General features: G+C 38.2%; 1 protein-coding gene across 1 annotated transcript; it reads left to right on the forward strand.

Moving 5' to 3' along the window:
• Window positions 1–98: 98 nt before the first annotated feature.
• Window positions 99–13,793, forward strand: LOC146459578 (SMAD family member 3-like). Its single transcript, XM_085089210.1, has 5 exons — window positions 99–601; window positions 6,162–6,296; window positions 11,253–11,327; window positions 11,639–11,674; window positions 12,789–13,793. Exons 1-5 carry the CDS (start codon window positions 208–210, stop codon window positions 13,406–13,408), a joined length of 1,260 nt encoding a protein of 419 aa, XP_084945336.1. The 5' UTR covers window positions 99–207; the 3' UTR covers window positions 13,409–13,793.
• Window positions 13,794–14,691: the final 898 nt, after the last annotated feature.

A 14,691-nucleotide genomic window follows, 5' to 3' on the forward strand; every position in this document is an offset into this window, starting at 1 on the left:
CATTGTGCCAATGTCAATAGAGTGTGACGTCAATGGGAAACAATTCCTGATTGGCTGCAAACTCGTTCTTTCCTCAGCTGTCAGTCAAAGGTGGACTCGATCCTGTGCTACGAGAAGAAGCAGAGCTCACTTCGTAGAGTAGAAAGAGTTTAGTGGTAGGTTTTGTCGATTGGAAAGGGACGGTAGTGGCGAAGCTGTTCTTGAAATATGACTTCGCTTCTTCCCTTTACACCGCCCATAGTAAAACGACTGTTGGGTTGGAAACGAAGTACAGACGACGATGACAAATGGGCCGAGAAAGCGGTCAAGAGTTTGGTGAAAAAGTTGAAGAAAACCGGAGGCCTTGAGGAGCTGGAAAGAGCGATAACTAACCCGGGCATTCCGACAAAATGTGTCACTATTCCTCGCAGTCTAGACGGTCGTTTGCAAGTGTCACATCGTAAAGGCTTGCCTCATGTAATTTACTGTAGATTATGGCGTTGGCCTGACTTGCAAAGCCACCACGAGCTACGACCGATTGAGTCGTGCGAGTACGCCTTTAGCTTGAAGAAGGACGAAGTTTGTGTGAATCCTTTCCATTACCAGCGAGTGGAAACACCAGGTAATTTTGCAAAAAAGTGTTTTGTACAGTTCCCTGCTGAAGATCTGCATTGCGGGTTTGTAGAAGTTTTAAGGCTTTGTACGTGTTCGTTGAGCGTCGCATGCCAATTAGTCGAACTCGTTTGTTTTGATCTCAGCGCGTGGAACTTTATTTTGTTCAACGTTCGTGCCTTCACTATCGTTGCCCATGTCAGAACGTATTTATATTTTACTTAAGGTGAATTTATAGTTTGTCTACATCAAAGCAGCGGGGATGACAGGCGAAGATAATAGCAAAACATCGTAATGCATCAGTTGTGAAGAGTATACATATTTTTGTGGCCTTTCGTAATTACACCCTTGGCGTGCATGTGTTCGATAATTACCAAATTGTAAGCGAGGAAATGTGTATTTTTTCTTCTAACTAAAGAAATGCAGTGCCCTTGAGTTAAAGGTGCTAGACAAATCGCCACTTAAAAGTAGCTTTCCGAACGATATTTATTGACCAAAAGAGTTCTAAATGCGCTCGCGAATTTCTTGTTCTAATCGTAATCGAACATGTGTTTGAAAAACTGAAAATGTGTTTCCGTAGACTTACGAAGTAAGGAACGTGATAGTTTGGCATTGTTGTGAACGAGCAGTTCGTAGTATCAGCTGCTTTTTGACGTACAACATTGAATTTTTCTTGACCAGATGCATCCTTTGATCCGATCTGATCTGTTAACATTTCAAAACAGATGCAAGGATTTCTCGTGGTCATTTTTTGATGTTGAATTTTTCGTAACTCCCATTGATCTTGTAGTACGTGTACGTAAAATTGCGACGGAGTATTTGGGCGTAGGTTTTCTTATCGTTTGTCACTTAAAAAAGTCATGTTTTAGCGGTCGTTTTGTACCATTTTTAAAGATTTAATGTCAATTTTGTTTGAAAAAACGAACTGTTGTCGATTCAAAGTTGCGTTTTGTTGTGTATATATAGTGTACACTGTATTTACAATGAACAAGAAAATCTTGGTTTATTTCGACCATGCAGGTTACTGTCACTTCATTTTAACCTTTTTACTGTTCTGGTTGCTTAGATCCAGGTTTCTGGTGGAAATCAACTGTGCGATTTAGTGAATTGTATGTTTGACAATTAAGTTTGTGTGTTTATGTTAGCGATGCATCACGCTAAGCGAACTTTCAAGTACTTTTTGCAGAAATTGACAGTGCTCAATGATGTATTGTTTCAGTATAGTTTTATATTGATTTAGAGGTCGTTGAAAAATTTTATCACAGCCGCGATTTGTTTTGTATTCAAAGTGTAAAGAAATGTGTTTTGACACGAGGTGTGAGCAAGTTGAAAATCAACCACTGGCAGTGAATCCGCAAATTCAAGATTCCCGAATGTTTCGAATTGCCTAGATGTTGTTCTGAATGATGAAGTGTATGTAAAAAAAAAAACAATATTGCCGTCGCGAATGGTTCTTTTCTTTAAAAGGTCTGTTTTGTGATATATTTTGTTGTTTTAGTATTGTGAGCGTGAAAATATGTTTATTCCTTTTCGTCCTTTTGAGGACAGAGGTTATGTGGAAAGAATACTAGCGAGGGTTATTTTAGATACACGATAACCTTAGTTTATCGGTGATTTGATTGAATGCATAACAGTGGGAATCTTTATACATGCCTTGTGTCTGGGAGAAAACAATACAGAGAAATAAAATACAAAAGATTTGGGTTTGTTTAAGTCCGGAAGGGAGTTCCCTCGTGCTCCTATCTAAAAACTTTCTGTTATCTCGTAAACGTTATGATCAAATTTGGATTTCATTTACTTGATTTTCCGTTTGGTTTTTTTGTCAAGCTTGAGAGGCTACGGAAATTCCTTTACTTGTAAAATGTTAAGCTTTACTGTTTTAGCTTGTATTTCCTTTTAACATCCAGTAAAACATCACTTGGAGAAGGTGCAATTATCTTTGAAATTTATTGTTGTTTATATTGAAAGGAAGTTGATTAAAGGCCTTGGGAATTAATGCCATAATTACTAAATCTAATACTTTTGTTTCCCGTAGGAAGTTAAGCAGTTTTAAAACTCCTTTTCCTTATTTTTTAGAAGTGAAAGTCGAATATTTTACAGTAGTGTACAACTGTACATGCTACTGCGTTTTTTAACATTAGTATTTTCTCTTGGAATGCAAGCTTATCATTTAATTAGATCTGTCAGTTATAATTTCCAAGGGAATCTCTAGTGGTGTTTAATGCTTATTATTGCTAAAGCTTTGTGTCTGTGAACTGTTTTCTTATGCTCGCTGATGTTTTCTCGGAAAATCTAAGGTTAGGTGCTTTGTTTTTAGCAGCTTATTTCTCTTTGTCTGTTGGTTTTTGTCTGTTATCACATAGCAAACACTTTGGCAAGATTGTGTTTAGTAAGGATGCTCTAGTACCTCATCGCATTTTATTTTGTTAGCCTGCCCCCAGACAGGATTTTAATACAACCCATGTATTAATTATGCATTCTACTATAAATATCTATTGCAAATAAACAAAAGTAATGAATGAGGCTTGAGACAGAAAATGTATGCATAGCAAGGCTGTCTCCAAAGAAAAAATTCAAGGATCCTACAAGGCCAAAAGCAGAAGAACTCTGCCAGTTAGGAGCCCAACATGTGAAGCGTTAGGTGCTGCTGCAAAACACTTAGGCACCCAGAACATTTTCTTGGGCACCCCAGGCTACCGGGCTCCTGCTATACAGCAGTCTTGCATAGTAAATAATTGGCGCATTGCGGAAATCTTTCCACCAGTCTCCATAGCGACAGTAAGGTTATTCTGTGTTTGTTGTGTCACCTGCTCCAGAGCCTAGATGAATGCAACAAGCTTTTTCTCATTTGTGATGACAAGGGAAAACTTGATAATTTAACTATCCAGTTTTTACTATCATCACTACCAGTGAGATAAGAGAGCCATCAGGAGGATACAAAGCAGATCTAAGCCAAAGCAGATAGCATTTATGTGTATGTCAGTGCTAACGTCAGTGCTCAACATCTGTTATGGTAATTAATGGATTCACAAGTTAGATTCTAGTTGAGTTTAGTATAAGTCAGCCCGAATCTGCTTAAGGGGGCAATTTACCTAAATTTGACTGAAATTTAAAGAGGTTTTGAGAAGGGATAGAAGAAAGAAAATGATTTTTGGAACACCAACAGACAGTTGATACCCACGCAAGAGCACCCCGGGTTGTTAGTGGACTAACTGGTATCCGTCTATTAATTATTAAATACAAATTCTAATTTTTAAACTTCACTAAATCTTCAATATTTCTTATTTCTCTTAATTTAACCAATCCTTCTAAAAAAAACTACTCCTCCCAAATATATCCAAAAATCACCCAAAAATTTACAAAATACCCACAACACAGATTCACGGGATAATGATAGGGTTTCTGGATTGCTTGAAGCGTGAATGAGAAATTGCCGTTAAAGCCATGTGAAGTGGCAGAAAAATGGCGTTTAGGTGAATTGCCCCCTTAAAGTGGAGCTACACTGTAGTTCACGATATGGATATTCACAAGATAGACCAATAATTTGAAAAGGGATGGACTCCCGTTAATATCAACTTCTTTACCACCGCTGGTGAATCCAACATAATCCATTCATTCTTGTTGGATTCTATGTGCAATAAGGGCAGGGTCGCACAAGGGAAATTTTGATGAAAATTTTTGTTTGTTTAAGATAAAAGCTGTCATCATGCCAAGCTTCCTAATGCTACCATCATTTTAAGTAGAATTGAAAATTGTGTCAAAAACTTCAAAGATGCCATGGTGTATAGGTGGGGCAGGCTGAATTTGAAAAAACAAATGAGGAAAACAAAAAAACCTCTTCCAGAGCTGTCAGCGCTAATCAATTTGACCTAGTTTCTACCATTCAATATTCAATCGGCAGGAACTTTGTCATTACCTGCATACTTCTGACATGGATGGATGTTCCATTCTACTATGTGCTGGGATCTTTCTCAATGATTTTCAAGACTTTGGATACTTTAACCCTATGCCGGCTCAACCGAACTTGAACCGAGCAGAGTCTAGTAGCATTAGTGCCAATGATACAGGATGAAAGAAGCAAACATTTGCTGCTGTTGAGCATTGATAATTTGAAGAAACAAAACGGTAATAGCAAAGCAAAAGGCCTGATTTGTGTTCATGTTTTCTACACATCTGCCACACAATGCATGGGAAATCTGAAATCTGATCAATGATTTGCAAATGAATGTATAGGCCCTAAGGCCTAAGAATTGTCATACAGCTTGAGCACAGTGTATAGGTCTGTCTTGACGTTAATTCAAGTATCCCTTTTTTTTTTCTGGGAATCGTATGATTTTATTTAGAACTTGATACAGTGTATGTTTGACTAGATGTGCATTTAGAGAGGACAAGACATATATTTGTAGGAATATTATGCCTCGCACTCAAGCATTTGCCATTAGAAAAAGTTGGGAGTCAAGTTAAAGCTCTTAGCATTTCACTGCTTTTAGTATGTTTCTTTATTTTTGTGTGAATCAGGAAACATACTTAGACAAGAGGTTTATCCCTATAGTGTTTTCAATTTTCATACATGTATCGCCTAGTGATAACAGTTCAAGCCAGCAATTCTAGTGCAATTGAAAAAATTTGGTTGGGTTTTAGTATATGTGCTCCTCTTTGCTGACTCAGCAAAGAATTTGTGTGGATAATCAATTTAACTTTAGGGAGGATATGTGAATTCTGTCATTCTCAATTTGAAAGTATTTCAATCAACATTTTCAAAAAGATGTTGGATTATTTTCATGGTTGAAGAAGCGATCATAGTAGTGGCTATAGGATCTTTCGAGATTATTTTCTCCTGTGATCGTGAATTGCTTTCTTCTTCTTGTGATATTCTGCTAGTGTTATTAATTTTATCATTTGTTCTTTGTTGTGTGTTACAAATGAAAAGTGCCTGGAATCTTGCTGTTTGTCTTTAAACTTTGTTGTCATCACTGAAAAATCTGAAATGGTTATGATTTTCTGATATGTAGTGTATGATATGTACATGTAGTGTATAATTATGTAAATTGTGTCTTGAAAGTAAATTCAAATGAGGTTTTTCCTGATCAAGATAACGTTGAAAATATATTTGACTTAAAAAGTTCTGCAAAGATCCTTAACCATCAAGGAAGAGAACAGCCTATGAATGGCAGTTCAAGAAGCAGAGGAAAATAGACATTAGAAACCTTGCTTAATCATCTATCTGCAGTAATGGGGAAGAGGCAAGACTGAGAGAAGAATTATTTTATGTGTATCTTCCAAACACAGCTATCTGCAGTGGTAGATATGTGGCTAAACAGATTTTCTGTGGAAGTTAGGGTTTCAAAGCTTGTATAGCTACTTAAGAACTTTCCACATCTGTGGTAGTTTATAAGAGTCTCTCCTTACAATTTGTTAACAGCATACAGTGCCTTTTTGATGGTGATTTGGTTGAACCTTGCACGTTATAGGTATATTGTAGGCAGGGCTATGAGAATACAGAGTCATTGACCCATTCATCACCAACAGTATGTGTAGCTTTCTAATATTGTAATTTTGTATTTTTTCAGTGCTTCCTCCAGTGCTTGTACCTCGTCAAACGACAGATATTCCTAGAGAGCGCCCTCCTCTGTTAGAACACATCAGACCAGAAAATACATCATTTCCCACCCAAGAACCAACAAATTCACAATTTCAGCTACCTGGTAAGTACTTGTGGCAGTGATTACCGTATACAGTACCGCCTAGAACTATAGACCCATTTGCCGCGTCGTTGCCGCGGGACCTACTCGCGGGTTTCCCTCGGTATTCCCGCAGTAGGACGTTTTTTTTCCTCGGTTCGGTTGCGGTATGGCTCCAAAGTTGCCGCGGGAAAGTTCACCTAGGTAAAACCTCGGTAAAGAAAAGACGCGGTAGAGTTTGAATACGCTTTTGTCTCCTTTGCTTTGTGTTTTGGTTCGTCAGCTTCTAAGGACAAAATCGCACCGAAGAACGTTAACTAGGGATGACGATCATGTGCGATACACATATGATTCTCGGCCCTTGAAGGCTTGAACCATTTGAAGATAATGAGAATCCGTTTTTGAGTATCCGACCACATTTGAAAAATCCTTTGAGGAAGATTCTGATTTAATATCTCAAAACTCGGTATACCCAAAATATTTGGAGACTTCTTGTGGACAGTGCGCAATATTCACTATCGAAGCTTCGAAGCGTGCAGATTTGCTCAAGAAAAAACAAGCGAACTTGAATTTCCGACACAGTCTGTGGAGTTCCGTTTGCCGGACCTTTTAAAATCATTTATAAATAGAAAACAAATAATATTTCGGCATGTTTTGTGCCGCTCAGCGCCCGAATAATAATTGCAATTCCAACACATTGTCGGTCATTGTCAATCGGACTCCTGACGTGACAAGCTGTTTGATGCAACACGGCAGTGTTCCAGAATGTTAGTCCGCTGTTTACTTTGTATTTTTGGCCAAGTTGTTTCAATTTTAAGTTAGGAGAAGCAAAAGAAAAAAAACTGACCCACGAAATTTACGGATTATAAAACATATGTTCGCACATGACGATGTTATTGTAACTTGAAACCCTCGTGTTGGCTTCGCAAATTTTGTCGCTTGTGTCTACAGTCTATTTAAAACCTCTTTCTTTTAAAATGGACTTGGCACTGCAACAAGATAATATTCCCTCTCAATATCCGATTTTTTAGAACACAAGCTTGCCCTACAATTCAGGAGATATTTTTAGCAGCTGTTTGGTCGGACACGTACAAAAAAAGCTGACGAATCGGAAGCGGCGGTTCCCACGAGTGCAAAACAAACGTCAAACTTGCTCCTATGCAAATTACGGTTAATTTACAAGACGTTTGCCTCATCGCTTGTATCGAAATGAACAAATTAAGAAAACTAAATTTTAAAAAAGGGATTTTTTTATGACAATTCGGCGAACTCTCTTTCGTAAACTTACACTGAGTGTTTTGAAAAGCAGGTAAATCAACGTACACGTATTTCGCTGCGTATTTAACATACCCTCGGAGATACATGTAACAAGCTTCTTTCAAGTGTTGGATTGTTAGTTACTTTTATTATCTCTGAAAAGACGGAATACAAACATTTGCCGAGGCAAAGATTTAGGATTTCAATATTTGAACTACCCAACGCCATTTTGACTTCAAATTACTCCTTCGGTTAAGCACCGATTCTTCGCACCTCGAACACTTGCAGTATAAATGTCTTCACTCACGCTCACGCTCACGCTAACGCTTATTTTAGAAATGCAACCAGTCCTCATTGTTCTTTCCCGCGGCACACCTCGTCTTTTCTCCCGCGGCAAATTTACCGCGGCACACTGCACCTCGTCTTCACCGCGGAACGACCGTGTTTTCACCTAGGTGGACGCGCGGCCACTACCCGCGGTAAAGACGAGGTATGCCCTAGTCCCGATGGGTCAATAGTTCCAGGCGGTACTGTAAGCTGAGTGATGTTTACTGAAACTCAAGCTAGTGTTCGGTAAAAAAATGACTCAAAAGGGGATTCGGCTTATAGCCGAAATATTTTGCCTTGATCAAAACTTTTCCTGACACACCAGAACAATACAAAATGGACATACAGTGTCTATTCTCATTAAAGCCGAATAAATGGAAGGAAACACAAACGCAGGAGTTGTTAGTTGTTGGTCATTGACTTTTCTAATATACAGTACCGCATGAATCCATATGTACATAGGCCGCGGGTTTCATGAGGTGGACGCAAGGGCAGTGCACGCGTTTTGTCCTTGCGTCCACCTTGAGAGGAATGTACAAAGCACGAGACGAAACCGAGACGAAGCCTAGGGAATCACGCGTTCTTCAAAGGCCGCGTCTTCGTGCTCTTAATTGCCAACACGAAGGACTTTGAAGTTAAACTTCGACTTGTATAACTTATTATTTATTGCTCAGTAAATCGGCTATCAAAGTATCCGTGTAGAACTTGAAATTTTTCAAACAAATTGATCAAAACCTTATGGCGAATGAAGCGTTGTCAGTGTTGTCATGCTTCCATAAATTTTGTTTGCAATTTGCATGCGTAATGCTTTCAGTTGTTTTCCACAAATATTTTTCTTCTTTTGTATAACGAATGAAACTTTTTTTGTTTGCCGAGTGTCAAGTAGCATTTGTGCAGTATTCAAACGTAATAATTTCCTTTATCTTCAGCAAAACTACAAACGAACACAGCTGTCGGCACGGCCTGCTGCTATTGAAAAGGTTCCATGCGAATGATTTGCATACTGTATTTTCGATTTTCTTGTGTCAGAATTTCGAGTAAAAACGTCCGTTTCTTCATACTAGAAAAAGTACACACTAAAATATTATTTCCGGCCACTTAGGTAAGTAAATACACAAAAGCATGGATTAGAAGCAAATTACAACATTGCTTGCATGCGTGCAAAAGCGGACAAGATGATGCTTACTTTTCAAAACTGACATAAAGCGCACCAAATTAACGTCAATAAAAAACCATTGACATTTTTTTTGAAAGAGAGGAGGATATTTCTCTCTCTATGTAAAGGTTATGAATTCCTTTAAATTTTGATTTAACTTGAAACCTTTCAATAAGAACTTGAGGAAGTCACAATTAATGTATGTTACGGGCAACACATGTCGCACTAGCCATGCAACATTCATTGGAGGAAAGCAAATCGCGTGCTCAATCTGTTTCTCGGATCTGTTCACGGAAATCCACATACGCGCTTGAATTTAAATGGCTAGAGAAAGTCCATGGACGGCTTGCGTATGTAAAATTAAGCGATGGTGGAAATTCAGCACCTAAAACAGTCCTGAGATTAGTCTCCTACATTTCATGTTTCATGCCCAGTTACATGAGAAAAAATCTATTCAACGGAAAACAAAACCACAATAGGCTATAAGATGTTATTGTGTTGAGGCCTCATCCTTTTGACCTCGGAAAACATTCAACCTAGGTTTCGTCTCGTGAACCGCGCAGGCCTTCGCGTGTTCTGCCCTTGCGGTTCATGCATGCCAATGTGAATATGGATTCAGGCGGCACTGTATGTACAGTATGTGGTGCCCCCTAAACAAGCTGTTTGTTTGATTATGGCTCCTAAAAGAGCAGTTTATTTATAAAAATCTGACTCATTGCTCTTCTCCCTGCTGTTAGTGTTACATTCAATGTTTTTCAACGGCTTCAAAACCGATAAATAAGAATCTTTGGTTCTCATTATCGCGATAAACAACTTTGTCACACGATCTGGTTTATTGCTCATGCAATCAGCAAGTGTCTTGTTGCAAAAGAAAAAGTTGTAACAATGTAGAATCTATCTCTGCTTGGAAAACCACTCCAACAGTCTTTGATCCAGCTCAGGATACTTTGGCAGAAAGCAGCACATCATCTTGTGTTTTGTGGACAGTTTTGGTTTTCCATTGAAGAGGCTTGCCCGATCTCTCTTCCAGTGGTGGACCATGGATTGACTGATTCTGTACTCTCTGGTTCACTATCTCAGAGTTGGTTTTGGCAGATTGTGCGTCAAGAGCTATTTTAAGTGTCATGATGTATGGCGAGCCTAGGGCATGATGATGGATTGACTTTAAAAGATTGTGATTGTGATGTTGTTTGAGGATGATTTCTTCATTCAGAATGTTTAGTTTATTTGCGCACGCTTTTTAATTTATTTGTTTTGGTAAGATCACATTAAATTCATCTCAAACATGATTTGTTAGGCGATAACTAACAACAACTATTAATGTGATTAATGAATAAGAATTTTCAATTAATTGTTTTTGTTTTCTGAGACTTTTAAGGTCCTCCCTCCCATCTTAATTTAGATAATTTTATTTCACTGATTTGTAGTGTCCCCAATTAACACTGCAGTGAGTTAAATACAGTACCACTCAAAAGTAAGTTACCACCCTCTCGCAAGACGCGACTCTCGTCTAGATAGACTAGAGTCGCATCTCGAGAGATGAGAGTCGCGTCTCGAAAGACGAGAGTCTTGTCTTGAGAGAGGCTGAAAAACTGGCTTGTACTAAGGCTTGGCTTTTTGGCTAAATTTTTGCGAGAATATCAAATTGAGTGTCAGTGTTGTTGATACAGCAGGATGCCCTTGTCACTCAACAAGCTGAATTTATGGAGTTCAATCGCAACTGTTTTTCTACTCATGAGAAACTTAAGTTCAGCAAAATTTCCTCTTCATTGATTCTCGTGAGACGAGATTCTCATATGGAGAGACGCAAAATGGAGTGGCTGCCCCACATGCCCCAGCCATACGGGCACCGCTGACCAGCACTTGCCTTGATTTTAACTTTGCCTAAATTACATTTAGCCACATTTACTGTTCAAATGTGCTTGCTAAAAAATGATTACAATTCTAATTTCTTATCTATTCTCATTGCCAACTCAAATCCAAAAATATCTTTAAAATCCTTCATGTAGAAAGATAATTAGAAAGGTATACTAAAAAAAATTGACAAACAAAGTCTAAAATGATTCTTAAGAGGAAAAAGATTAAAAAAAAAAGTTTTGATAAGACTAATAAAAGAGTCTTAGAAGATGCCACCAGAATTGTTCAAAGTGAAACATTGGAATGTACTGTGCCCAATGTGTATTGTTCTCAGATTACATAACAAGGAATGTTTGCAATAAATTGTTTTTCTCTTTTTCAAGATACACCTACAGGATACATGTCTGAGGATCAGTGTTCAGACATGTCTGGAGATCAACCACAAAGCATGCAGACAGGTTGGTAACCATCTTGGTATTTTATATAGATCTCTTTCCTGTTACATACTGAATCCAGGGATGTAGTGAAGACAAATCCCAGCAGGCTCATTACTAAACCCAGACAGCTCTTTCGAATTGTGCACCTTTAAAATTAGCCTCAAGTACAGCTATTTGTGTTCTGTTAAAATTTCAGCAAGTGATAAGGTCTCTTTCAGATGGTGAAATTATCTGGTAGCTGGCTCTTAGTGACATTCCTATGTAAGACAATATAATGATGTAGATGTTAATAGTACTCTCTCATGTTTTTGTCACCCCTGGTTTCTTCACAGATCAGTGTCCTTTATCACCGGATCCATCACTTGTAGGTAAGACATGCAGATTTGAACTTTTAAATCAACCAAATTCATATCAAGTCAAGTCAAATTTATTTAGGCAGGGTGGCCTTTTCAACACTGTGCTGGTATCAGTAGCGGCCCTACACTCAACACCTCTGCTGCCACTTCAGTTTATATTGAAGATGTAAAAGTAAAGCACAATGTAAGAATCTTGACACATTTAAAAAGTAGCAGAGGAACAATCTGCTTGGGAGCTGTGACTGGTGTCATTTATTGGAAGGAATTCTTCTGCATACTTAACCCTTTCACCACCACTAGTTTGGAAGAAAAAATGCTGAAGACACCAGCGGTTTTGGCAATTGTTTGTAAAACATGGCGTACGTAAATGTTCATGCGGAGCTGGTACACTTGGCAGACACCAAAACAAACAAACTACATCAACAGAAAGGGAAACATCAGACAAACAATTCTGTTGAAACAGAAATGTTTACTTCATACAAAAAAAAATCCATCAATATTTCCTGAAAACATTGCAAAACTAGATTTTATGATCAATTGAAATTAATATTTTGTCTAAACGTACCCATATCACATTTAAGCAAATTAATGTTGTATCCTTGTATCTCCACCTATGGCTTAAAAAACTCTGCCAGAGACCGCACCAGATTTATTTTGAAGAATTTCAAAGATGTTCCTTTCAACGCTTAGAATTTACCTCAAAATTTGCATCTCAAAATAAAATTATTCTTTGCTTCCATTTGGTGTTAAAAATGGCAAAAAAAGTTGCAAGTAAAGTTTTCTTGTCTGTTATTCAGCACTTTCTTCATCATCATGTTTGCTAAAAATGATAGCCATTTTGACTTCAAAGCATGTACTGTCATAATAATTAGTTTTTCATATATGGAACATGGAGTCCAGTTTCCCAGAGAAAACAAGAAGTCCTTCAGTTTGGCCGGGAAACCGGCCATCAGGGTAGGCTGCTTTGGGCTTTGGCTGGAAAACTGGCCCTCGGTGGGAAAGGAGGCCTATCGATCTCTTTTGTCATTTCCATCCTTGCACTGTACATGTTAGTGAATCAGCATAGCACTCTGCTTAGGCTTGCTTTCAGCTTTTTGTACAATTTTAATTTGTTAAATTCCATTAGATGCACAACCTGTGCAGTATACAGAACCTGTCCATTGGTGCCAGATTTCATATTATGAGATGAACACAAGAGTTGGCGAGAGTTTCTATGCTGCCAAAGCAAGTCTTACAGTTGATGGTTTTACTGATCCTTCTGGTTCAGATAGATTCTGTTTAGGACTGTTGTCGAACATAAACCGAAATCCTCAGATAGAGATGACACGCAAGCATATTGGAAAGGGCGTACGACTGTATTACATTGGTGGGGAAGTCTTCGCAGAGTGTTTAAGTGACAGTAGTATATTTGTACAAAGCCCCAACTGCAATCAGCGTTACGGCTGGCATCCCGCAACTGTTTGCAAGATTCCACCTGGTTGTAATTTGAAGATCTTCAACAACCAAGAGTTTGCACAGTTATTGTCACAATCTGTCAATCAAGGTTTTGAAGCAGTGTATGCATTAACTCGGATGTGCACAATCAGAATGTCATTTGTCAAAGGCTGGGGTGCTGAATATCGCAGACAAACTGTCACAAGTACACCGTGCTGGATTGAGCTTCACCTAAATGGTCCACTTCAGTGGTTAGACAAAGTCCTAACGCAGATGGGATCTCCTTCCACGCATTGTTCGTCAATGTCATAATACATAGTCAGTGACATTTAGAAAAGTAAGTAGGGTTAGGTTGGACTACATTGTGTGATTCTGCTGTTTACTGTCTTTACAGAGAAAATGCAGTAGCTGATGACTTGGTTGAAATCTCTTTGAAATTCTGTGTTCAGTGAAGCAATAAACAATACAATTGGGTTTGGAATTAACTGATTCACTACAACTGGATATTTTTGTTCTGTTTTTGGATGTGTGGAGTTTTATAATTTATATAGGATTGAAGAATCACCAAAATGTAGCAAGACCAATCCATTAAAAAATATATTAGCGCTATATATAATTCCAGATTATAGACAGGTACATTGTTAAAAGTCTTGGCAGACAAAATAGACAAGTCTGAAGAGAAATGATACTTGTAAAGTTCTAAAAAATTGTCTACAGTACCACCACATATATTTTATATATGGATTTTGTGAACATGGCATGCTTATATACAGGTACAAGTCAAAGCCTTGTAAAAAAAATAGTTTGTAGTATTGTGCATCATAAAAGGTGTACAGCTGTGGTAGGCAGCAAGAGCTGCTTAGCCCCGATGTCTGTTAGATAATGGAGGCAATTGTAGTTTGAAGAATGCAGCGAGTAATTGACTGTAGGCTTGCAGTTTCTTTTGAGAGAGCTAAGATACACGTCTCTTAAAGAGCATCATCAGTGGCATCATAATCTTGATGTAAATTTGTTCTTTGCTCAAGACAGTTCTACACAAGATCAGTACTATAACGATCATTGAAGACCTTGGTCTTAAACACCTAAGTAGGATATGTTGTTGCATATGAGGTGTGTCGATACAGTACATACTAGGTTATGTGCAGTGATAAAAAGTCCACTGTAATAACTTACACATTCAGGTATTCTCAAGAATACCAATGACTTTCTTATTAACTACCTGTTAAAAAAGCCTTGTAAGCTATTGGCATTTTCCTTGTGGATCAAGGGGGACGAGAAGAGAGATCATTGCTACGGGTGATGTTTTTGCCTTCAGCCTGCAAAATCAAGCCTCAGTTGCTGAGGGTGACAGTACATGAATTTTATACATTTTTGCTTGTATCCCCTCTTGGGAAAAAAATATCAGTGCAAACAACAACTTCCAGTTGACAACTTTCATTGGAATGGTCACACTTGAGCATAATGCACACTTTACACCTTAAACGCATAATATACAGTACTACAGGAAAGGAAGGTCAGATCTTTTTTAATAAATGGTCACATGTAAGAATTTGAGCCACAAATTGAAAGATTAGAACTGCCGTTTGCAGTGTAAT

Source organism: Pavona decussata, unplaced genomic scaffold (assembly GCF_977016875.1).
Source record: "Pavona decussata unplaced genomic scaffold, jaPavDecu1.1 SCAFFOLD_218, whole genome shotgun sequence".
NCBI classification, from domain to species: Eukaryota; Metazoa; Cnidaria; class Anthozoa; order Scleractinia; family Agariciidae; genus Pavona; species Pavona decussata.